This window comes from Triticum urartu, chromosome 3, assembly GCF_003073215.2.
Source record: "Triticum urartu cultivar G1812 chromosome 3, Tu2.1, whole genome shotgun sequence".
NCBI lineage: Eukaryota > Viridiplantae > Streptophyta > Magnoliopsida > Poales > Poaceae > Triticum > Triticum urartu.
Genome location: NC_053024.1, coordinates 628,992,812 through 629,017,181, shown reverse-complemented (window position 1 = coordinate 629,017,181; position 24,370 = coordinate 628,992,812). Strand labels below are relative to the sequence as shown.

The window sequence follows — 24,370 nt, the reverse complement described above, 5'->3', positions numbered from 1 at the left end:
AATCGAATTGGACTAGGGGGCCGGCCCCTCTTTCCTCCTTTTCCTCCCTCTCCTTCCTTCCCCTTCTCCTTCCCTTCCTTCCCCTCTCCTACTTGGACTAGGAAAGAGGGGGGAATCCTACTTGGAGTAGGATTGCCCCCCCTTGGGCGCGCCTCCTCCCCTTGGCCGCCTCTCCCCCCTTGCTCCTTTATATACGGGGGTAGGGGGGCACCTCTAGACACACAAGTTAATCTTGGAGATCGTTCTCTTAGCCGTGTGTGGTGCCCCCGTCCACCATAATCCTTGATAATATTGTAGCGGTGCTTAGGCGAAGCCCTGCGACGGGAGAACATCAAGATCGTCACCACGCCGTCGTGCTGACGAAACTCTTCCCCGACACTTTGCTGGATCGGAGTCCGGAGATCGTCATCGAGCTGAACGTGTGCTAGAACTCGGAGGTGCCGTAGTTTCGGTGCTTGATCGGTCGGGCCGTGAAGACGTACGACTACATCAACTGCGTTGTCATAACGCTTCCCCTGTCGGTCTACGAGGGTACGTAGACAACACTCTCCCCTCTCGTTGCTATGCATCACCATGATCTTGCGTGTGCGTAGGAAATTTTTGAAATTACTACATTCCCCAACAGGTAAAAACTTCCTCGATAGTCCACCATTCAACTTAACCGAAAATCTCGCCGATGTAACACATCTCATGATCATGGATACCCATTGGGGGGCGAAGCCGAACTGTGCCATAATTTGTTTCAAAAAAATCCACTCAATCCTATCATACGCCTTCATCATATCCAACTTGATTGCACATAAGCTTTTCTTTCTCTTCCTTTTCCGAATTGCATGTACACACTCGTATGCCACCAAGACATTATCCGTGATCAGCCGTCCCGACACAAAGGCGCTTTGTTCTTCTGATATAAGAAATGGCAGTATACCCTTCAGCCGGTTCGCAAGAACCTTAGTTGCTATGATTAGCGTTGTATATGCCGAAAGATGTTGTATCAGCCGTCTTAATCTTTTCTATGAGTCTGACACACAACTCCATGGCGTATACTATAAAAATAAATAAATAAATATTCCCACTGTTGGTGAATGAACTAAAACCAGACAGGATTTAGGAACAGAGCAAAGTAGAAAACAAGAAAAATGATAAATAGTATATATAAGGGTAAACAACAAAACTAAACCTGCAGCTGGTGGGATGAGTCCGTCGGCTCCAGCCATTGATGCAGTTGCAGGGCGGAGACCGCGTTCGTTGCCACCTCCCCATGTGCTGCCGATCTCGTCGCCTCAGCAACAGCAGACATGTGTCGCCTCACTCGCGTCGACTCAGCGTCAACAACGCTCGATTAACGCTAATCTGTTCCCGCTAAGCTTCGCCTAGTCACCACCCATATGGCCATATAGGAGTATCTTTTCGCGCCCGCGCATGGCTCTCGTCCCTGTCGCGACTGCCGACCTTGTCCTCGTCCTTTTAGGATCCGCGTCCCCTTTAAAATCCCAAGCATCTCATCATCAAGCCTCACACAGCACCACACCCAGAGAGCAGAGAGCAGAAGCAGCTAGCTATCTATACATCGAGTGATCGACCATCCATCGTCACGCACACTGCTCACACGCGAGGCAGGCAGAGAGAAACAGAGAGAGCTAGGAGCAGAGATGGTGAAGATTCCGAGCCCGAGGAGGCTGTTCAGGAGCCGGTCCAAGAGCACGGCGGGCGGCATCGGCGGGGTGGACATGTGCGCCATGGTGGCCGAGCACGAGAGGATCGAGTGGGAGGTGCGCCCGGGCGGGATGCTGGTGCATAAGCCCGACGACGACGGCTGCGACGACGCCGTCGAGGCCATCCTGGTGAAAGTATCCGCCGGCTGCGGCGGGTGGCAGCACGACGTGTCCGTCGACGCCACCGCCACCTTCGGCGACCTCAAGGTGCTGCTGTCGCTGGCCACTGGGCTCTGGCCCAGGGAGCAGCGGCTCCTGTACCGGGGCCGGGAGAGGGACGACGGCGACCACCTGCACATGGCCGGCGTCCAGGACAAGGACAAGGTGCTGCTCCTGGAAGACCCTGCCGTGACCGAGAGGAAGCTGAGGTCCACCAGCCTCGCGCAGCTCATGGGGGTGCCCTGCCACTCCTTCATCCAAGTATAGAAACCCACACATCCTCCTGATCGATCGATTTTTCTTTCTTTCTCGCCGGCTGCTCTTGCTTGGGCGAAGATCGATCGTTTTTCCTTTCTTTCTTAGTTTTTTGGTTTTCACACAGAGCCAGAGCCTGGATTCGGCCGGTTAAATCAAAACATCTGCATCGTTAAAACACATTTTCGTACAGTACAGTACATATTGTAAATTATTCTTGCAATTTGTATAAGGAAACAATGACGGTGACTGTGCTCCTTGTACAGTTTTCTGACGGTGCATGTACATTTATCAGCGCATCCTTACGGCTTATGATGAAATTAGGGTCACTCCAACGGGCATGCATCAAAACGCGCCTAAACATCCGAACAACATTGTCCGAACACTCTTTGCTATCTAGCTCAATGCATAAAATTTTTGCAGATCAGTCCGGATGTCTGAATTCCCCCAAAGCGAAAACTTGTGGAAGGTTTGAGGGAGTCCGGACACCCGCCTCGTTGAACTCCGACACACCCAAAGCCCCCCTTCGGGAGCCTTTCATAATACATTGTGAAGCCAGAATGTTGTAGGGCGTGGGCTTGGTGGGTGACGCCAGAGCGGATGCAACAAACTCCAAGTCGATAACTACCATCCTAAATTGGCCCGATAAATGCATATGGAGAAAAGAAATATGCGAATTTAGTTGAGGAATATCCTTGAACGGTTGTTGGGCATGTCTACAGACGGAGTTTCTTAGCATGGGCGTGGGTGTGGTAGATGATGTTGGGGCAGATACGACAAACTCCTCGTTCACCGCAACCTCTTCTCAGCATGCTCGTGCCCGCACAGCCAAACACACTGGTTCTTGTGGACGATGCTCTCTATGTTGGCCACCTCAACGGTCGAAACACCCAAAAAATCCGCCCACTCAAAGTCCATGTTGGCGGGCAGACGGTGGAGTCGACGCTGGTGGCTAGGATGGAGGATGGGGAGGGTGGTGCGGACGCAGAGCAAGGACGGGGGATGACGACGATGACGCGGATCTGGCAAATGGAGGACTTGCGCGCAGGAGACAGCGGTTGATTTGGCAACTTGAAGGGATTCGGTATGGATCTGACATGATGGATGTGGATTGAGTTTGATGAGCGTTGGACTGTCCATACGTATGGACTAGGTTTGGGGGTCCGATTGGGTGACATTTTTCTATATAATCTGTCCGGGTTGTCTGTCGGGACAAACGAGGTGTGGGGGGGGGGGGGGGGGGGGGGGGGGGGGGGGAGCTGAACAGGGGAGTAGGGGTTACGATTGGTGATGCTTTTATTTTTCAATACCTCGTGCAAAGACCCAAATAGTAGAGGAACCTCATTCGAATGAGGACTTGTGGCTGTAGGATGCCACATGCCCCTATATGAATACAATATTAGAAAATATCAAAAAATTCAAAAAAAAAGAATTTTGTTTACATATCAAACAAGGGTGTCCATTTGTATTCCCGTGTTTAGTTTCATGAGCAATGGAATCCCGTGGTATTCACAGTAAAAAGAGGTCAAAAAATTCTAATGTATAGAAACAACTATTTGGATAGATCGTTTCGGACAATATTTTCTTTGACACGGATACTTACGGGCATCCAGTCCTCGTGAAACCAAAGATGGAAGCAGGATGGGCACCCATGTTTGGTATCCTGAAGTTTCAGAATTTTTTTAAAAAATCGGTATCTTTTTATTATAATACTATATTCATATATGGATTTGTGACATCCGAGAGCACCAATGCATTTCCCAGACTCTCTTGTCATTCTAGTTGCTCGAATACCGTCTTTTCCGTGAATAATAACATATATCTACTAAAAAATGATCGCGTGCATAGTTTATTGGCTGGTGGATCAAGAGGCCGGGTAGGTTTCATTACGCGATCGTACTTTCCCTGCGATCGATCGATCGATGCAGCAGTAAAATATTCAAACATGCACTTTTGGCGCTTGTCTCTAGCGCCAACTGTTTGGCGGCACGCAGCAGAGATCGAAACAGGAAGCTCCAAAAAACTGCAGCCCCCAAAGCCAGAAGATGCTGCTGTCCCTCTCATCCACCGCGATCGCCGCCAGCCCCGAACCACTCCTCCTTCGCCCTACACCAAACCTCCTCCCCGCGGTCGAGCTAGCTGGCTATGGCGACTGCTACAGTGCTACCCCTGCTGCCGAAGGGATGGTCAGACTCCTCCGAAGTCCACTCTCCCGAACGAACTGGGACCGGGAGACCGGGAGAGGCGACAGAACCGGGCCGGGCCGGTGGACGAACGGGGCTAGGAGTCGCTCAAACTAAACTAAACACCCTACCAGATGGACAGCAATGACGCGGCGGTTCCTCGATCGGCGGCTCGGCAAATCATTGCGCGCGTCCCTGCGTAGCACCAACCGATCGATCGAGTAATGGAGCCACAGTGCTACCGCCGCCGGTGCCGCGATCTCCTCGGCAGGCCCCCCGCGCATGTGCAATCATCAGACCGCCGGCTGGGCTGATTGGCGACCAAATCCAAATGCGCGCAGTGGTAACGTGGTGGTATTATTATATGGATAGCTCTGGTTCATTTCATTTCGGCTACGCTACAAAGGACACCCATCGATCAGGGGCCGGAGCAGGGGTCACGTCAGGTGAGGCGAATCATTTTGGAACGAACAATTCCCACATGCTCCTGCCACGCACACGTATGAGATTCATGGTTCCTAGACGTATGTATGTTTCAGCGCCACGGCTTGAGATGCACTCTTACTTGCTCAATCAACTCATCACCCGATTAGTCTCTTACCATCTGCTGCTTAGTTAGAGATGAAACACGTTATGGGACCTTAGCACGATGACTTTCCAAGTGTCTACTACAATAAATTGTGCCTGACTCCGGCGAGGGAGGGGCGATGACGGCGGTGCGCCTTCGACTCGCTTCAATACTTGTAGTCGTCGCTAGATGGTCTACGGATCATGATGTAATTTTTATTATTTTTTATGTTCGTTCTACTGTCACGATTAAATATGAATAGATCAAAAGTTTTCTTAAAAAAGAAGATGATGAAACACATTATGAGGCCACATGGCTGAACCCTAGGAACCCGAGAGAGGCGATCTCTGGGCATACCTTGCCGCCACCCCTCCTCCGCCGGTAGGTCGTCAACCTCCCCCTCCTTCGCCGGCTCTGTCGACGGGGGCTATTGGAGGCTCTGATTCATCGGTGCGAGATGTAGCAAACTTGCTTTCAGGTTTTGGAGAATCTCTGTCCGCTCTATTTAAAAAAATTAGAGGAGCAAAATGTTGATTTAAGGCCCTAAACCAGACCTAGCCGATCCCCTTAAAAGCTTTAGAGGAGTATAAATTTTCACTTTTTGTATCGACCGACGCTTACATTTACTCGCCAAGCACCGTTTCTTCGAAATAAATTACACCCCTCTCTGCGCCGCCCCTCTCCCTCCCCGCAGTGCATATTCTCCGTCGACGCCCAAATCTACCTCGTCGCCCTCCCGCAGCCTCCCCCACCCCCGTCGACACTTCTTGTCATCGGCATCGCCCGCCCCTAAATGGCGGGATCTAGTCGTCATTGGTCGTCGCCACCGATTTGAAGAGTAGGTCCGCACCGCAGCGGTACCCCCTCCCCATCCCGTTGCCGCCGCCGCCGAGGATGAAGTAACATGGCGTGCGGCTACGGCCATGGGGGATATGGGTGTATGAAATCAAAGACATGGAGACCGGCGTCCGGTTATGGCTCGACTCTTATCACTCGTTCGAGCTGGCGACGAGGGCATGCGGCATCAAGGAGGTGGCGCTCTACGGATGCGAGCGAAGCTCAACTACACCCTCGGCAGCCGCAACAACCCAACGGGCGTCGAAATCGACCCATGAGTGTTCTCCTGCCGCGAGGTGTGGGAGTACCTAGATGTGTTCAGGCGGCTCAAGGTAGTGCAAGCCGATGAAGACTACATGGCCGAGCTCTGTCGGATGCATCCGAAGCTCCTCGCCGAGGAGCACTGGCGGCTCGAGCTGTACAAGAAGGGGCTTGCTGATGAGGACGAGGTAGGGACGTCCGATGGTGTGGCCGGAGCGGAAATAAAAAAGCTTTCGTCGGATGGCTCCGACTTCGACCCGGGCGGCGTGGACTGGGTGAAGATTGAGGCCGAAACAGCGGTGGAGGAAAAGGAATAAATTTTTTTGTTTGTTTTTCTTATTTCATTCAAATCGACTAGTTTAAATTTTTATTATGCATTGCGGTTTGAACTTAATTATGTTATCTGTAGTTATATCCAAGTTTGCATTGTACTTTGAATCAAATCGAGCTAGGATGTTCAAATTCGTGCAAAGTTTTTCTAGGTAGCTAAATTCATGAGTTTGGCTAGGAACCTTTTTTAACTGAGCAAATATAAGAAGTTAAAGGACAAGGGTCCATATAAGGGACAAAAATTAAAGAGATCGGTTAGAGATGCTTCTAGGTAGGTCTTCATTGGCCATAGCTTCGGTCTTCATTGAATCAAATTGAGCTATCGATGTTCAAATTTGTGTGAATTTTTTTCAGGGAGCTAAATTTGAGAGTTAAGCTAGGAGCTGCTTTTTAGCTGAGCAAATATAATTAGTTAAAGGATAATGATCCATATAATAGCTTAAATTTCCTTGTAATGTTGATACTTGATGAATATATAGCCTCTTTTAGAAAAAAAAAGAAGTAGATATAGATGAAGAAACATTTTCCACCAAAAAAGGAGAGGGATGAAACTCATTTTAGCACAATAGACCTCAGTTCGGACAAAAAAATGTAGAGAATACGGTACACCAGTTTGCTTTGGGATGCACAATGTATAAATTTTGGGGCGTCAATCCCGAGTGAATGTTCGCTGGGGGAATGTCATTCATGAACGCTCCGTATGGCAGTTTTGTGCGTTGGGTAGGGCTGGGTTGGCATTTTGTAAAACTATCATGGCAGTTTGTTCAAATTGTGCGGTTATTTTTTCACAAAACTGTCACCGTCGGATGCCGATCTGATGGCTCCCGGGACATTCTCTGGGATCCCACCCCTAGCAAACGTTCGCCAGATACATTTTTCGAAAGTTTAACATAGTAAAGAAATGGGACGGAACGACAAAGCAACCAACCTGCAGCCGGTGATGCGATTCCGTCGGCCCCGCCATTCATGCAGATGCAGAGACCGCGTTCGTTGCCACCTCCCCATGTGCTGCCGATCCGGCCGTCTTCGCAACAAGAAGACAGGTGTCCCCTCACCCGCGGCGACTCAGCTTATACAACACTCGATTAACTCTAATCTGTTCCTGCTAAGCTTGGCCTAGTCACCACCCATATCTTAATTCTCCCTTTTCGCGCCCGCGCCCGCGCACGGCTCTCGTCCCTCCCTGTCGCCACTGCCGACCTTGTCCTCATCCTCGGCACCTTCTCCCCCTTTAAAATCCCAACCATCTCCCTCCCCATCAAGCCTCACGCACCACAACATCCATCGATCCAGCGATCATCCATCCTCACGCACACACACGAGGCAGGCAGAGAGAGAGAGCTAGGAGCAGAGATGGTGAAGATTCCGAGCCCGAGGAGGCTGTTCAGGAGCCGGTCCAAGAGCACGGCGGGCGGCATCGGCGGGGTGGACATGTGCGCCATGGTGGCCGAGCACGAGCGGATCGAGTGGGAGGTGCGGCCCGGCGGGATGCTGGTGCAGAAGCGCCGGGGGCCGGACGACGACGACGTGGTCGAGGCCATCCTGGTGAAGGTCTGCACCGCCGGCGGCGCGTGGCAGCACGACGTCTCCATCGACGCCAGCGCCACCTTCGGCGACCTCAAGGTGCTGCTGTCGCTGGCCACCGGGCTCTGGCCCAGGGAGCAGCGGCTGCTGTACCGGGGCCGGGAGCGGGACGACGGCGACCACCTGCACATGGCCGGCGTCCAGGACAAGGACAAGGTGCTCCTCCTGGAGGACCCGGCCTTCACCGAGAGGAAGCTAAGGTCCACCACCCTCGCGCAGCTCATGGGGGTGCCATGCCATTCGTTCATCCAAGTCTAGTATAGAACAGATGAGCATCTCGCGGTTTGTTTGGGCGACGATCTGCTAGGTGTGTTAACTGAGTGTTAGCAGCGCTCATTTCTTTCTTCAGAGTTTTTCTTGGGGGTTTAATTCAGGGCTTGGATTCGGCCGGTTGAATCAAAACATGTGTATCGTTAGGATACAAAAAATACAGTACAGTACATGTTGTAAATTACTCTAATTTGTATAAGGAGTTCGCAATGACAATGACTATGTTGTGTATAAAAGTGTACATGCGTGTGCTCATTCACTGTGACTGGCTCATCTACTCTCTTCTGACAAAGTTAGCAATACAGTTCACATGATGCTACACACGCATCTCTTGCAGTCTATTTGTGTGCATATATTCTTCAGATGAAATTAGCAATACAGTTCACAATGTGCTACACATACAGTCTGACAGAATTAGCAGTACAATTCACACTGTGCTAGCACATACTCCATGAACATTGCTGGTGGAGTATGTACAGTGTGAATTGGGAGTACTGTCTACTTGTAGCAATTTTCTCCACCAGCACGTACTGATGTACATCCATTCTTCATATCAAAATTGACCTATGGCAAGCAGCAGAGCAGGTTTACGGTTACCAAACATGTAACCGCCAGCTCCCCCGGACAAAAGCCGGCCTGCTTTAACGGGCAGCTCACCGGCCGGAACTACCCCGCAGCACCCACCGACCAGTGGCGAAAACGTCGGGTGGATCGGACATGGCAATCGTCAGTGCTACGGAACCGGAGCATAATGCTAGCTGCTCTCACGGTTTCCGGTAACTGCCCCGGGAATCAGATGCCGGCCGGCCGGCGACCCGCCTCTCGCCAAAATTTCACCGTACGCGTTCCATCCAGGCGCTGCTAGCTAGCTGTTTCCACTGTACCCTGCACATCAGAGCCAAGTCAAGCAGCAGCGGTGCAGCCTGGAGTTCAGAAACTTATTCTTCAGAGAAAGGTTTCACCGCAGTTAAATACGTCGACGGATTTCTTGTTTTTTGAAAAGGAATACGTCAACGGATGATCGAGCAGAGGTGTGGATCGACCACAACTCGGATCATACGTAGACAGCGACGCGCGATCGGACCGCGACAGATGGTAATATCCAACGGGGGTCAGGGGAGGGGCATGTATCTACCTGCAGCTGAGATGGCGCTGTCGAGCACGCACACAGGTCCCCCGAACTCGTGCCGGGAAGAGGGGGCAGTGGCGTCAATGCATGCGCCCGGCGCGACCCCTGGCCCGTCCCCGCGGCTGGCTTATCCGGCTCCGCGCTATCTGCGGCACGTCGGCCGGCCACCGCGGTCCCTGAGGAGCGCTCGGCTGGTCGGCGCCGCGGCCGCGTGCGTGTGGCGCCATGTGCGTGGCGTACCCCGTCTGTCGGCCGGCGAGACGTGGGCGATCTCCGCACCCTTGGACACTGCTCCTGTGCTGCGCTGACGGGTAGTGACGGGACGGCGAAGCTTTGGCTGCCTGACGAGCATTCGGAGCCGGTAAAATTTGTGAGGCAGAGGTTATTTTTTTTAACAGATGTTGTGCACAAAAACTATCTGAAAATTGTATGAGAAACAAACTCTCCGTGTTTAATTTGCTCGGGAAGTGCTTTTGAGAACTAATTCCAGTCAGTACAATACTCCCTCCGTAAAGAAGTATAAGAGCCGTTTAGATCAATAGTGATCTAAACCGCTCTTATATTTCTTTACGGATAGGAGTCAGATTCAAGGCAGTTAGATCATGTGCGCTGATGCGTAAATCCAATCGTTCGCAAGTGTTATTAAAATGAATAGAAGGCTTTTATCACAAGCCGACTTTAGCTCAGTTGGTAGAGGGGAGGACTGTAGTGTATGTAGATTAATCCTTAGGTCGCTGGTTCGAATCTGGCAAGTCGGACTTAACACTTTATCTCTTTTCCTTTTTATATTTCTATTTCTACAGGGTTTTCCCAACAAGTGAAACTGTCAGCAATTCTTTGAGCCGTTCTTTTTTTTTTCTTTGACCGCATCCTTTTGCTATTGTACTCACAGCAACATTTTTCTTCTACCCGTTGCACCTTCATGAGATTTCTATTTCTACAGGGTTTTCCCAACAAGTGAAACTGTCAGCAATTCTTTGAGCCGTTCTTTTTTTTTCTTTGACCGCATCCTTTTGCTATTGTACTCACAGCAACATTTTTCTTCTACCCGTTGCACCTTCATGAGATTTCATCCGTGGATCCCATAAATCAGAAAGATGAGAATTAGTCATATTAGCAGTTTATAAACAATGACTTTGCTAAAAGGGATTAAATAAAGTCTCATCTAAATTCTATGACATTTAATTCTACGGAAGATTCGTGCAATTTATTGGATTTTTTTTCATGTTAATGTCACTTCATGAGTCTTACTTAATTCTCATCTAGAAGAGATCTAGCTCTTTATTGGATTTCTATTTCTTTTATTTTCTATATATATATATCACATGTGGCCGTCTTGCGTTTGTAATACGACTCCATCAATATGAAATTGTGCCTTCGTACGTCTATGGTTTTCCTCGCCAAAAAAATGTTCTGATGTCTCCTGCTTTTATCTAACAACTTTTTCATGTAGATCTAAATGGTATAGTCTGTTGATGTTACAATTACGTGGACTTAACACATCTTTTTATATCTCTTTTCCTTTTTATATTTCTATTTCTACAGGGTTTCCCCAACAAGTGAAATGTCGGCAATTCTTTGAGCCGTTCTTGTTTTCTTGACCGCATCCTTTTGCTATTATACTCACAGCAACATTTTTCTTCTACCCGTTGCACCTTCATGAGATTTCATCCGTGGATCCCATAAATCAGAAAGATGAGAATTAGTCATACTAGAAGAACGCCCGTGCGTTGCAACGGGGCCACGTTAACTTAAAGAGTTCAATATTACGACATTGGCGACCTTTTTTACCATCAAATCCTCACACACACACACACTCCCTCCCTCTTCCTCTCTCTAACACACACACATATCCATCTTGTTGGGTACGGGACCATAATCCATCTATTTCACACACACACACGCTAATGCATAACAATATGGATTATGTGTATTATATTTGCCACCAGAACTGAGGGAATTAATTTCATGTAAATCGGCCAGCCACAGCTCCAAGAATACGTGGAGGAGGTGGCCCGGGTCAGCGTCGGCGCCGTCCGGCGCGGGCCACGGGCCTGCTTCCAAGTGCACGTGCAATGCACGTCTTCACAAATATTACAACCAGATGTGAGAAATCACATACTAACACGATGTTGCAATCAATTTGTAATTAAAGAAGCCAAAAGTCTTTTTTCTTAAACAAGAATTCCTTATGCTGGAGTTTAAACAAACCCCACAATAGCCCTACTTATCACCTAATTAAGCAGATGCATGACTTATGAAGCGGATAAGAAATCATGTTAACTTGGAACTAAAATTCCAACAAAAGAGTGAGGAATAAACCTTTTTATCATTGCTCTGAAGTCTGAACCTCCCCCTATTTGTTAGTGAAATGTGAGTATGCTTGGAAGATAATAATTTCTTATGCAACATATGCTTTTACATCCGAAAGAGCTACAAAATATGTTGACCTACCTATGTGCACTTCCTAAATCAAGCGGATGAAATTATTTCTATCGGCAATATAAAATATTAAACATTAGAAAGAAAGGGACAATGTCCACTAACCATGCAAATATTCTGACCATGGGATATTTAGGCTGGCGTATATGGGAAATCAAAGCTAAAAATGACTCGATGAGTTAGGGATACATCAATAAATATTGTAAAAAGTGATAAAAACAAATCTGCAGCAACTCGCGACCCCACGAACTCGTATTCGCAATGAGCAAGTTAGTGAGGCCACCACGGTAGGCTAGCACCAAGGGACAAGGGCAACAACCGCCTTCCCATCCAACCTACTGATTCTGCTGGCGCTACTTTCATCCTAAGCCTATGAGTACCGTTAGTGTGTTGCCACGTACGGAGAAACTATGAACTGAAATTTTCATCCAAATCATGAAAAATGTTAATGTTCCTCTCCTCTCCCATCCCTCGTGTGAACATACCCAATTCGTGGTTGGCTCGCTACATTCAGCGTAGCTCTGATGTGCACTGCCCTCGCTCTTGATTAGTTGCCGCAGTGCCACGCATCTACGCCAACAAGCTGGGGAAACAAATGCAAATGTTACACCGAGTCAAAATCAACCATCCCACAATCGTAACAATAGAAAAGATAATAACCAAAATTTAACAGAAGAACTATTGCTTGGCTCCCAGATCCATCTCGATAGCCCTTGATCTGGCTGCTGAGCTTCTCCTAGCCGCCTCAACATCACGTCATTACCAAACATGTAGTGGATGCCTAGTGGGACAAGGATTAAGAAATAACATGAGGTGAAAAATGCGATGGCTGTCAATTTCATAAGACGATCCAAGTAATTTGACAAAACAGATCGGGAGCATCTTGTATAATATCAAAAAAGCAACTAAAAATATGAGAAATGAAGTGATGAAAATCAGCCCCTGCTCTCATTTATGCTCGCTTTTGTAATGGGAGGCAAGGAATGGGGATACCGGGAGAAGAAAGGATCACATGGACGGCAAGCCTCCACCACCGGCAAGTGGGGTTGCTTCACATCCAATCTCCACGGCCGCCGCCTCCATGGGGACGAACTCCCATGTTCACAACCGGGCTCCCAATCGGCCGCTGCCTCGCCGACCTTGACGACGAAGTAGTCCCTCCCTTCGATCCCATTCGCAACGGAGGCAACACCCATCCCAGCGGACGGGTCCGCGGTGAGATCCCTACTGGATTGTGGTCGCGCCTCCCCAAACCTCACCGCGGGACACATGAGAGGGCGCCGTTGCCATGGTCAGGCTTGGATGGGGAAAGGAGGCGACATAGCAGCAACGACGCCTTCGCCGGGATTGGTGGCGACGGCGGCGGCGAGCGAGTGGGAGGACGGCGGCGGCGAGAGAGTAGGAGGGTGGTGGCGGCAGTCCATCGGCCGCCGTGACGTGAGAGGAGGATGGGGATGGGGCCGCGATCTGGACGTATGGAGCGGTCGAGAGGAGGGGAAGCAGGCGGCTGGGTTTTTCCATCATGCGGGGTTTGGGGGAGGTCAAACGAGAGGATTTTTTTCGTGTGGGAGGCAGAGTAACGAGGGCGGATGTAGGGAGACGGGACGCGGTCGGTTGGCAGGAAAAGGAAAGCTACGCAAAATCACATCAATATAAGAAAATATCCCATCAATACTTGATTGATTGCGATTTATTTTTTATATGGTAACTAATCTGATCATCAATACTTGATTGATTGTGATTTATTTTTTATATGGTAACTAATCTGATGGGTTTATGTGGGTGGTGAAGCGAAAAGGAAAGCTACGCATTTTTTTAGTCAGTAGAGATGATTGATGATAAGAAAGGGAAAATCACATCAATATAAGGAAATATCCCATCAAAACTTGATTGATTGCGATTTATTTTTTACACGGTAAGTAATCCGATCATCAATACTTGATTGATTGCGATTTATTTTTTATATGGTAACTAATCTCATGGGTTTATGTGGGTGGTGAAGCGAAAAGGAAAGCTACGCATTTTTTAGCAGTAGAGACGATTGATGATAAAAAAGGGGAAATCACATTAATATAAGGAAATATCCCATCAATACTTGATTGATTGCGATTTATTTTTTATATGGTAACTAATCTGATCATCAATACTTGATTCAATTGCGATTTTTTTATGGTAACTAATCTGATGGGTTTATGTGGGTGGTGAAGCGAAAAGACAGGTGGGAGGGAGACGAAATAAAACCAGCGAAATAAAACCAACGAAAGTGGTGAGGCGAAATAAAAACCAGCGAAAAATAACCGGCGGACTATTCGTAGATTTTTTTGGTTCGTCTGTCTTGGTGCTACGGGATGTTAGGGCCTGGAGTGCGTGGGGGCGGGCGGGGGACTCGGCTTGAGGTTTTTTTTTTGATTCTATGCGGCTTAGCGTGAGACGGGAGGTTGGGCGTGTGCGGGACTCGATCGCGGGGTTTTCCTTGGTTTTTCGCGGCTGAGAGGGAGGTGGGAGGAAGTACCAAAGAAGTACCAAAAAAGACCGGGTGAGGTGAGACGAAAATAAAACCCGGAACGCAACCTACCAACTGAGACATTAGAAGTAGAGATTAGCAGTTTATAAACAATGACTTTGCTAAAAGGGATTAAATAAAGTCTCATCTAAATTCTATGACATTTAATTCTACGGGAGATTCGTGCAATTTATTGGATTTTTTTTCATGTTAATGTCACTTCATGAGTCTTACTTAATTCTCATCTAGAAGAGATCTAGCTCTTTATTGGATTTCTATTTCTTTTATTTTCTATATATATATATATATCACATGTGGCCGTCTTGCGTTTGTAATACGACTCCATCAATATGAAATTGTGCCTTTGTACGTCTATGGTTTTCCTCGCAAAAAAAAAATGTTCTGATGTCTCCTGCTTTTATCTAACAACTTTTTCATGTAGATCTAAATGGTATAGTCTGTTGATGTTACAATTACGTGGACTTAACACATCTTTTTATATCTCTTTTCCTTTTTATATTTCTATTTCTACAGGGTTTCCCCAACAAGTGAAACTGTCGCCAATTCTTTGAGCCGTTCTTGTTTTCTTGACCGCATCCTTTTGCTATTATACTCACAGCAACATTTTTCTTCTACCCGTTGCACCTTCATGAGATTTCATCCGTGGATCCCATAAATCAGAAAGATGAGAATTAGTCATATTAGCAGTTTATAAACAATGACTTTGCTAAAGGGATTAAATAAAGTCTCATCTAAATTCTATGACATTTGATTCTACGGGAGATTCGTGCAATTTATTGGATTTTTTTCATGTTAATGTCACTTCATGAGTCTTACTTAATTCTCATCTAGAAGAGATCTAGCTCTTTATTGGATTTCTATTTCTTTTATTTTCTATATATATATATATCACATGTGGCCGTCTTGCGTTTGTAATAAGACTCCATCAATATGAAATTGTGCCTTCGTACGTCTATGGTTTTCCTCGCAAAAAAATGTTCTGATGTCTCCTGCTTTTATCTAACAACTTTTTCATGTAGATCTAAATGGTATAGTCTGTTGATGTTACAATTACGTGGACTTAACACATCTTTTTATATTTCTATTTCTACAGGGTTTTCCCAACAAGTGAAACTGTCGGCAATTCTTTGAGCCGTTCTTGTTTTCTTGACCGCATCCTTTTGCTATTATACTCACAGCAACATTTTTCTTCTACCCGTTGCACCTTCATGAGATTTCATCCGTGGATCCCATAAATCAGAAAGATGAGAATTAGTCATATTAGCAGTTTATAAACAATGACTTTGCTAAAGGGATTAAATAAAGTCTCATCTAAATTCTATGACATTTGATTCTACGGGAGATTCGTGCAATTTATTGGATTTTTTTCATGTTAATGTCACTTCATGAGTCTTACTTAATTCTCATCTAGAAGAGATCTAGCTCTTTATTGGATTTCTATTTCTTTTATTTTCTATATATATATATCACATGTGGCCGTCTTGCGTTTGTAATACGACTCCATCAATATGAAATTGTGCCTTCGTACGTCTATGGTTTTCCTCGCAAAAAAATGTTCTGATGTCTCCTGCTTTTATCTAACAACTTTTTCATGTAGATCTAAATGGTATAGTCTGTTGATGTTACAATTACGTGGACTTAACACATCTTTTTATATCTCTTTTCCTTTTTATATTTCTATTTCTACAGGGTTTCCCCAACAAGTGAAACTGTCGCAATTCTTTGAGCCGTTCTTGTTTTCTTGACCGCATCCTTTTGCTATTATACTCACAGCAACATTTTTCTTCTACCCGTTGCACCTTCATGAGATTTCATCCGTGGATCCCATAAATCAGAAAGATGAGAATTAGTCATATTAGCAGTTTATAAACAATGACTTTGCTAAAGGGATTAAATAAAGTCTCATCTAAATTCTATGACATTTGATTCTACGGGAGATTCGTGCAATTTATTGGATTTTTTTCATGTTAATGTCACTTCATGAGTCTTACTTAATTCTCATCTAGAAGAGATCTAGCTCTTTATTGGATTTCTATTTCTTTTATTTTCTATATATATATATATCACATGTGGCCGTCTTGCGTTTGTAATACGACTCCATCAATATGAAATTGTGCCTTCGTACGTCTATGGTTTTCCTCGCAAAAAAATGTTCTGATGTCTCCTGCTTTTATCTAACAACTTTTTCATGTAGATCTAAATGGTATAGTCTGTTGATGTTACAATTACGTGGACTTAACACATCTTTTTATATTTCTATTTCTACAGGGTTTTCCCAACAAGTGAAACTGTCGGCAATTCTTTGAGCCGTTCTTGTTTTTCTTGACCGCATCCTTTTGCTATTATACTCACAGCAACATTTTTCTTCTACCCGTTGCACCTTCATGAGATTTCATCCATGGATCCCATAAATCAGAAAGATGAGAATTATTCATATTAGCAGTTTATAAACAATGACTTTGCTAAAGGGATTAAATAAAGTCTCATCTAAATTCTATGACATTTGATTCTACGGGAGATTCGTGCAATTTATTGGATTTTTTTCATGTTAATGTCACTTCATGAGTCTTACTTAATTCTCATCTAGAAGAGATCTAGCTCTTTATTGGATTTCTATTTCTTTTATTTTCTATATATATATATATCACATGTGGCCGTCTTGCGTTTGTAATACGACTCCATCAATATGAAATTGTGCCTTCGTACGTCTATGGTTTTCCTTGCCAAAAAAATGTTCTGATGTCTCCTGCTTTTATCTAAAAACTTTTTCATGTAGATCTAAATGGTATAGTCTGTTGATGTTACAATTACGTGGACTTAACACATCTTTTTATATCTCTTTTCCTTTTTATATTTCTATTTCTACAGGGTTTCCCCAACAAGTGAAACTGTCGGCAATTCTTTGAGCCGTTCTTGTTTTCTTGACCGCATCCTTTTGCTATTATATTCACAACAACATTTTTCTTCTACTCGTTGCACCTTCATGAGATTTCATCCGTGGATCCCATAAATCAGAAAGATGAGAATTAGTCATATTAGCAGTTTATAAACAATGACTTTGCTAAAGGGATTAAATAAAGTCTCATCTAAGTTCTATGACATTTGATTCTGCGGGAGATTCGTGCAATTTATTGGATTTTTTTTTCATGTTAATGTCACTTCATGAGTCTTACTTAATTCTCATCTAGAAGAGATCTAGCTCTTTATTGAATTTCTATTTCTTTTATTTTCTATATATATATCACATGTGGCCGTCTTGCGTTTGTAATACGACTCCATCAATATGAAATTGTGCCTTCGTACGTCTATGGTTTTCCTCATAAAAAATGTTCTGATGTCTCCTACTTTTATCTAACAACTTTTTCATGTAGATCTAAATGGTATAGTCTGTTGATGTTACAATTACGTGGATCTAACAGTTGTGATCTTCTAAAAAGAGACAATTCATCACATCGGTATTTTGATTTTCTATAAAAAAAAGAACAACACATCTTTCTATTTTCGTCTGCAACGTAACTCTGATACATAATACTCCTTTCGTCTCAAAATAAGTGTCTCAAGCTTAGTACAACTTTGTACTAAAGTTAGTACAAAGTTGATGCACTTATTTTGGACAAGGAGAATAGATATAAATAGACGATTATTTAATACGATACCATTCAGAAGTCAAATCGAATGCAAACATGATGACATTTTTATTATTCTCTATCATTGACCTTGATAAATATACAAGGCCAGATGGTATGTGAGACCATTACCATTAGTTCAGCAACCTTAGAGGGAACACTACATCCCTGCTTGCACCCCTAGACATATTGTACACTTGCATCCCTCGGGAACACACACGTCAGGATTTTTGGGTGAGGGCACTCTAGGTATCTTATTGCAGTAAGCTCTACAATCATCGATTTGACAAGGGCCACTTTTAAGGACATGTCTGCACTGGAGCGAGGTTGCCATATCTAGGTATCAAAAGAGAAAATAAGAAAAGTTAGAGCAGCCCAACATACATATAATACAATTCTCAAAGTGTAGATGTTGAAGGAGAGAAGTGCATATTACACCCCTCAACTCTAGCCCTAGTCTAATATACACCCTCCAACTTCAATACCATCTAGTTTACACCCCCAACTCTCAAAACCAAGCGGAATTCAACCCTCCCCTCCCGTTGACCGGTTTTGACATGTTGACTGGGTGAACAGTAACAAAAAAATTCAAAAAATATTTTGGTTTTTCCAATGTGTGAACAGTAAATTCAAAAAAATGGAAATAAAATTCAACAAGCTGTTTCGATTTTTTGCCGGGTGAATAGTAAATTCCAAAAAATACTTTTTTTTTCAAAAAAAACGAATTATTTTTGTGTGGGTGATTTTTCAGCGCGTGATGTCTGTGACAATTTTCAGCTTGTTTGGACATTTCAGTCATCTCTCAACAAAAAAAATATATCAGCCCGAACAGTACACGAACTGTTAACTGTTTCATGCAAATATAATTTAGAAATTTTTGTTTTCTTATTTTTTTCCTGAAATTTACTGTTCACCCGGACAAAGAATCAACATTTTAAAAAATCAAATTTTTTTTTAAATTTTTTTATTTAGAACTTTTTAAAATTTTACTGTTCAGCCGGTGAAAAAACGAAATTATTATTTCTTTTGAATTTACTGTTCACCCAGTCAATAGGTCAAAACCGGTAACAGGGAGGGGAGGGTTGAATTCCGCCTGGTTTTGAGAGTTGGGGGGTGTAAACTAGATGGTATTAGAGTTGGGGGTTGTATATTAGACTAGGGCTAGAGTTGAGGGGTGTAATATGCACTTCTCTCATGTTGAAGATAGTATTGTCTACTCCCTAGATACCTGAAGATAGCATGAGGAGTGCTAGGGCGAAGAGTAAAATCTTCATATTTTTCATCTCTTGATTGCAGACTCACAAGCGTCGGGATTATAAATTGCAGGCTAACAAGTCGCCACAAAGAGGATGAGTTTTGTCCCTATGGATTGTTGGGCTAACTAGATGTGAGTAGGCTCTTTTTATAGTGGGTGCGTGCTATATAAGTAGATAGGATTGTTTGTAATTATTTAGGAATAAACACATAACCAAAGAATATTTTGCTAAATCAAGAACAAGATTATGCATTAAGTGGAGAAGATATTGATTTGATTCGTGCTGGTAAAGAGAACAGTTGTAAGGAATTTAGAAGAAAAAGGCGTAGAGAATTAGGAAAAAGATCTTATGCTTTATAAGCTATGGAGATCAACTGTAGTAAATTAAGAGTAAAATTTACAACAGATTAGGGGCGAGGCAATAGGTGTTGGATTCTCCCTGAAGTCTATGGAGATCAACTATAGTAAATTAAGAATAAAATTTACAATAGCATGCTTCCAATTTTTTTCCGCAAAAATGGATTCTCCCTGTTATTATGATTCTGTTTTTGTGATCCCGTAAATTTTTGGATTAATTTTTGCATATAGTGTGGATTTTGATGTGACCCGCCAATGTAGACATCACCTAAGAGAAATTTGTTGACTACAGTAGGGAGACGAGGGAACGGCTATGTGCCGCTTATTGAGAGGCCCACGACTGCCTTGCGTACAGTGGGCCGGTGGTGGGCTGGCCCAATATGACATGGCTCGTCATGCTGATGTGACTCAATTTTCTTCTTTTTTTATATTTTAAATGCATATATTTTAAAAACTTGAATTTATTGAAAAAATTAAATTATGAATTTGGAAAAACATTTACATCTGGAATGTCATTAGATTCATCATAGGATATAGTTTCATGTTTTACATATTTGGTATTGTACATATAAATATTTTTCTTTATAAACTTGATCAATTTGCAAAGTTTGATTTTTCAGAAAATCTATACGCACTACATTATGGAACGGAGGGAGTATAAAAAAAAGTTAGCACTGTTTTAAAAGAGCCAGTGCAGAGTGGCACATGCTCTTCAGCGTGACTTAAATTGATCAACCATCTTCATCATGGCATCGCATATATATAGTTCATGCCATTTGCTCTGTTGTATAGTTTCTTTGCCGTCAGGGTTTTGATGCCGGTGTAAGCTCGGTGCTCCATGTACGCCTCTTTGCTCTCTTTCTTATTAGCAAAGATCAATGAACTGGCACTAGACGGCATTTGATAACGTACAGAATAAGTCGAGCAGCAACAGCAGCAGTTATTTTCGCCAAAAAAAGCAACAGCAGCAGTTCAGCCTGGAATCTTTTTCCTCTTTTTTTTGAGAGAGAGAGGGAGTTCAGACTGCAATTTAGTCACTGTTGACGGCTGATCGAGTGGAATTGTGGATCGATCACATCTCGACGGATAGAACTGAAAAAAGAATACTGTACTTCATTTGCCATCGCTCATCGGTTTGTTTTTTCTCACTGGCTTTCCTAGTAATGTCACGGGCAAACATGTACTCGCTCAACCAGGAATCCATTTTTTTTTGCCTCCAACATATGCGTCTCCATACACAATCACGAGATTCTTGACAAAATCCCTCCCCAGGTTACTAAGTAAAACTCCGATGAAATGCTCCCCTTTCTCAGTTTCCAATTTCACAAGAAATAATCCTTTTTGACCTCTGTCAGAATACCCATACCCACAGATCCTCCTCTAGAACGAGAAAAGATTCAGTCAAAATCACACTCAGACTAGGGTGCATGCAGCATAGCTGGGGTAGTCATGTACTCATGTATCATTGTTTCTTGCAGGCCCGCAAAATGTAGATTAGGTTTCTAATAAATGCATCTCCTTTTCTCATTGTCTCCTAGTCCACATAACAGCACCAATCATTTCTTTACTCGACTTGTTTTCCTCACTGTTGATTAGCAAATCGTGCATGTGGTGCACTAATCCTTGTCACACCTTCTTATGGTATTAAACTAGCATAATTTATTGTTAACAAAAACCGACCTTAGCTCAGTTGGTAGAGCGGAGGACTGTAGTATTTGCAGATCAATCCTTAGGTCGCTGGTTCGAATCCGGCAGGTCGGACGTTGGACGTAATATTTTTTTGTCCAGACGATGACGATGACGGGCCGCTTGTTTGGATGTTGCCCGATCTTTTTTGGCGGCTCCTTTTCCTGCTCTTGGGCCAAAAGCCCAATTTTCGCCAAATCGGATAATTTCTATCATAAACGTGAAACTTAGTGGACTAGTAGTGGTAAAAAGTGAAATTCAGTTTTTTTTACTACCACACCGTTAGCGCAAGTTGTTGGACTAAAACACATTTGAATAAGCTGAACTTGCAGCCAAAATTCATGTATGTGACTTAAAACAATCAAGTTGTTGGCAAGTCACTGGATCTCTCAGTCCAATTTTGCTGTGCTATTTGATCGTGGGGTTAGTGACTTAGAACAGCTAACCAAATAACAACAGTAAAAAAGCCCCAAAGGGCGGATTTGGATACGAAGTTTTGAGGAGAACAACTTACAAACTAACAACAGTACAATTGCATTATGTAACACATCTAGGTCTGCTAAAGATGTTTCGTGAAAAAAAAAGGTTTGTGTTAAAGATACTCCGTGCATAAAATTGTTGTTGATTGGTGAAGATGCAACTGATAATTTATCATGTTTTTAGCGGCTCTTCTTTGTTTGATAAAGACAAATTGTGCTAGAGAAAACTCATCACTATGCATTGCTCTGTACACCATACTGCCTTTATGTTCTCTGCAGCATTGTAAAATTTAGTGATACTTATTGGCAAGGGTGAAGCGCTGGTGACATACATATAGAAGCACTTGTGGTCGTATGGGTAAATCATAGAAAGTTTTCAATTATTGGACGATTCTGACAATGCCTCAAGTTGTACTTTGCCGAATTTCTCTTATCACTACATTTAGCCACACTCCTTGGTGCCCATACCATTCAAAACGAATGTTGACTTTCCATCCAACCAAAAATTGATGTCGTGTCATCAGCTTATGCATCTGCCTAGCAATGAACACGGCTGAGTTCTTCATATTTTGGTTTCTTAATACAACGACGAAGTATTCTTTGGTTTGCTTTGAAACAGAATATAGCTGGGAATTAGCCTTTTAGAGCATTTTCCAATGAAGCAGTCTATTGGCAATGGTTTGAGTTATGTTAATTGTTGAACAGAATGAACTCAACTGGTTTCGTATGCTAGAGTGCTAGAATTTATCCTAATTTGCAGCCTGCATTACCAGGCATCAACAACTTAGCATCCCTGAAATTTCTGTCAAATCTAACAATTGGTCGTTAATTGAATGCTCACTATACCCCTTTAAATTCTACTCCCTCCGTTCCAAAATAGATGACTCAATTTTGTACTAACTTTGTATTGAAGTTAGTACAAAGTTGAGTCATCTATTTTGGAACGGGGGAGTACCTATGTCCTATGATGCTATGCAATTATTTGAATTTATGAAATGTTCTATTTGTGCTATGCAAGTCTGCCTTTCTATATGCATGGCATATTTTTTTGGTTGTTGATATCCAAGTGCTATATTTGCAGGGCACCATCTCTAAAGAGCCTTCACCTCATTTCTGGCTATAATTTTGATGAAGGACTTAAGGAGGCGATAGTGAAATTCCCTTTGCTCCAAGAGCTCGAGCTTTTATTATGTTCATATGTGTGTGAGAGTGGTGCATTTAGGGTTGTAGGCAAAGCATGCCCACAACTAAAGCGCTTCAGACTGAGAAAGGATGTGTTCTATGATTTTGAATCTACTCACTACGACATGGATGATGAAGCAATGGGGATTGCAACTATGCATGAGCTACACTCTTTGCAGTTCTTTGGCAATAACCTGACCAATAAAGGACTGATAGCTATCCTGGATAATTGCCGACACCTGGAGTCTCTTGACATTCGTCATCGCTTCAACGTCTACATGGACAACACCATGCATGCAAAGTGTGACAGGATAAGCACAATGAGGCTTATCCTGCCAAGATTGAGTGATGTTCGTATGGAAGGACAAGTTGTTCAGCGACAACATCTGACAGGGGATTCACTAGAATAATATCATCCCCATCCATGGATGCCGACGCTAATCTTTCTGCAATAAAAAATCAAGTACGCAAGTTAATCGATGATTTGAGAAGCTATCCCTTAGAAGGTGAGAGATTAGCTACATCAGAGATTTGTCGTCTAGCTAAGCGAAATGCGGGTGAGGGAGTCCTGGATTAGGGGGTCTCCGGACAGCCGGACTATATCTTTCGGCCGGACTGTTGGACTATGAAGATACAAGATTAAAGACTTCATTTCGTGTCCGGATGGGACTCTACTTGGCGTGGAAGGCAAGCTAGGCAATACGGATATGTATATCTCCTCCTTTGTAACCGACCTTGTGTAACCCTAGCCCCTCCGGTGTCTATATAAACCGGAGGGTTTTAGTCCGTAGGACAACATACAATCATACCATAGGCTAGCTTCTAGGGTTTAGCCTCTCCGATCTCGTGGTAGATCTACTCTTGTACTACCCATATCATCAATATTAATCAAGCAGGACGTAGGGTTTTACCTCCATCAAGAGGGCCCGAACCTGGGTAAAACATTGTGTCCCCTGCCTCCTGTTACCATCCGCCTTAGACGCACAGTTCGGGACCCCCTACCCGAGATCCGCCGGTTTTGACACCGACATTGGTGCTTTCATTGAGAGTTCGTCTGTGCCGTCGCCAGAAGGAAGGATGTCTCGTCTCGTCTTTAAAGACGGTACTACTATTGGGGGAGCTTTGGCTGTTGGCCAAACTCTCCGGCTAGGCGGGTTCATTATGACCGCCTGTTCGGCCGCCGCGCCAACGATGAGTTCTCGGGTCATCGAAAACTGCTTCCACGTCAAATCGGCGCTCGTCGAACAGATGGATCCAATGGAGCTCTCCTCCTTAAACGAGCTCTTGGATCGCATCACCGCCTTGGGAGTCGCTACGGACTATGATCAGATTGGGTTTAAACCCGATCAAAGAGAGATTAACTCTCCACCGGTCACCCATCATATTGCAGTGGTGGAGGAACAATGCGGCGACCTTTCCTCTATCCTGAGGACCAACTATGTCCGGATGCCCGAGCTCTCCGAGCCGGACGCCCGTTCGTGGGAGGACAACATCCAATCCCTGAACTTAGAGTCAGACAGCGGACCAG

At 44.3% G+C, this 24,370-nt stretch overlaps 2 protein-coding genes and 2 non-coding genes across 4 annotated transcripts; all 4 read left to right on the top strand.

Moving 5' to 3' along the window:
• Positions 1–1,458: 1,458 nt before the first annotated feature.
• Positions 1,459–2,379, top strand: LOC125548900 (BAG family molecular chaperone regulator 4-like). The gene has a single exon (XM_048712423.1). The coding sequence runs from the start codon at positions 1,653–1,655 to the stop codon at positions 2,139–2,141; it is 489 nt and encodes a 162-aa protein (XP_048568380.1). The 5' UTR covers positions 1,459–1,652; the 3' UTR covers positions 2,142–2,379.
• Positions 2,380–7,506: 5,127 nt separating this feature from the next.
• On the top strand, positions 7,507–8,403 carry LOC125548899 (BAG family molecular chaperone regulator 4-like). Its single transcript, XM_048712422.1, has one exon. It carries the CDS (start codon positions 7,662–7,664, stop codon positions 8,148–8,150), a length of 489 nt encoding a protein of 162 aa, XP_048568379.1. The 5' UTR covers positions 7,507–7,661; the 3' UTR covers positions 8,151–8,403.
• Positions 8,404–9,963: 1,560 nt separating this feature from the next.
• On the top strand, positions 9,964–10,049 carry TRNAY-GUA. Its single transcript is given in 2 exon segments — positions 9,964–10,000; positions 10,014–10,049. It is a non-coding gene; the product is annotated as a tRNA-Tyr (tRNA).
• An 11,121-nt stretch (positions 10,050–21,170) lies between these two features.
• Positions 21,171–21,256, top strand: TRNAY-GUA. Its single transcript is given in 2 exon segments — positions 21,171–21,207; positions 21,221–21,256. It is a non-coding gene; the product is annotated as a tRNA-Tyr (tRNA).
• Positions 21,257–24,370: the final 3,114 nt, after the last annotated feature.

Excerpts from the sequence above, each read along its gene's own strand:
- LOC125548900 (XM_048712423.1), top strand. The coding sequence starts at position 1,653 with ATGGTGAAGATTCCGAGCCCGAGGAGGCTGTTCAGGAGCCGGTCCAAG.
- LOC125548899 (XM_048712422.1), top strand. The coding sequence starts at position 7,662 with ATGGTGAAGATTCCGAGCCCGAGGAGGCTGTTCAGGAGCCGGTCCAAG.